The sequence below is a fragment of the Trichinella spiralis genome (assembly GCF_000181795.1).
Source record: "Trichinella spiralis strain ISS 195 chromosome Unknown Scfld1, whole genome shotgun sequence".
NCBI classification, from domain to species: Eukaryota; Metazoa; Nematoda; class Enoplea; order Trichinellida; family Trichinellidae; genus Trichinella; species Trichinella spiralis.
In genome coordinates this window covers 2,686,937-2,688,165 of record NW_003526940.1, presented here as the reverse complement: position 1 = coordinate 2,688,165, position 1,229 = coordinate 2,686,937, and the positions used below count along the sequence as shown (strand labels likewise).

Genomic DNA, 1,229 nt, shown 5'->3' with positions numbered 1-1,229 from the left:
TAGTGATTTTGGATTTTTCACTCGTCAAGAGTAGCAACAACAACAGTAAAGAACAGTCAACAACAACAACAATAAACAACATAACAGTGAACAATGTTAACAAAGTAGAAACGACGAAAAAGAATAATACAATACAATGAAATAAAATACGAGTATAATACAATACAATACAATACAAATATAATATAGTACAATACAACACAACAAAATAGAATAAAAATATAATACAAGCCACCACTTGGAAGGCGGCACTAAATCGGCTCCGGCGTTAAATACATTAAAGCTGCTAGGAACTGCTCCAGCGTACGTCTACCGTTGGTGTATTCACCCGTATATTGTGCAACCCGTCGTTGCTTTTGAGCATAATCCCTGTTTACCCGTCTTAAGTCACCAACGGTCACGTTTCCTGATAGCACTTGCTTAATCAGGGTGTCCATCACACCCTGTTCCGCTATCAGGAGCTCAAGCAGTTCATAAAACCCGTTATGACTTTTAGCCGCTTTTCTGTTGAGCCGATTATGCCAACCTTCCCAGTGGTTATTTGTCTTAATATTTACATTATGTACATTCCATAGCGGCAGTCGCGTACATTGAATAAGTGCATAAGATTTTGGCCGAAAAAAATTCCCTGTAGTTAATTAAACGATAAAATAATGGATAAGTGCATGGAAATTCTTGCCAAATTCCATGCTCACTTATAACCAACTTCAAATGTAATTTGAAATGCAACATCAAACAGATCAGCTACATCATAAACGCTGCTTTTGATGCGGAAAGTTTCAATATTTCGTTATCATTGAAATATATACATTGAAAGGTTGCAAATGGAAATGAAAATAGATGGCAATTTAAGTTTTCACCAACGCACTAGTCGGTTTCGTTCAGTTGTAAAAATAGAAAGTTTACAATTTACACCAAACATATAAAACTAAATTTTTTTTGATTTGTAAATAATATTTTAGATTTTTAATTTTTTATTTAAATAAAATATACGAAGGAAAACAATAACTCTGGTGAACAGGAGCAAACGAAACATTGGAAAGATTAAAGATAAAATTCGTTTGCAAACGAGAAACATTTTCAGAGAACGGCAAAGCAAAATCAGAAAAGTATTTCGATGCTAACAAAAGTTAGCAGTTGCTTGTTCTGGTTTTAATTCAAACTGCAGCTGTGGACAATTTATCACTTGTTGACTTTCCCTATGTGTTAAAATGGGAATCCACCACAGG

The 1,229-nt window shown here is 34.3% G+C and overlaps 1 protein-coding gene across 1 annotated transcript; it reads right to left on the bottom strand.

Annotated features, from left to right (window-relative positions):
* Positions 1–251: 251 nt before the first annotated feature.
* Tsp_08987 (conserved hypothetical protein) lies at positions 252–1,036 on the bottom strand. Its single transcript, XM_003382089.1, is given in 4 exon segments — positions 252–545; positions 558–628; positions 865–928; positions 1,010–1,036. 4 exon segments carry the CDS (start codon positions 1,034–1,036, stop codon positions 252–254), a joined length of 456 nt encoding a protein of 151 aa, XP_003382137.1.
* Positions 1,037–1,229: the final 193 nt, after the last annotated feature.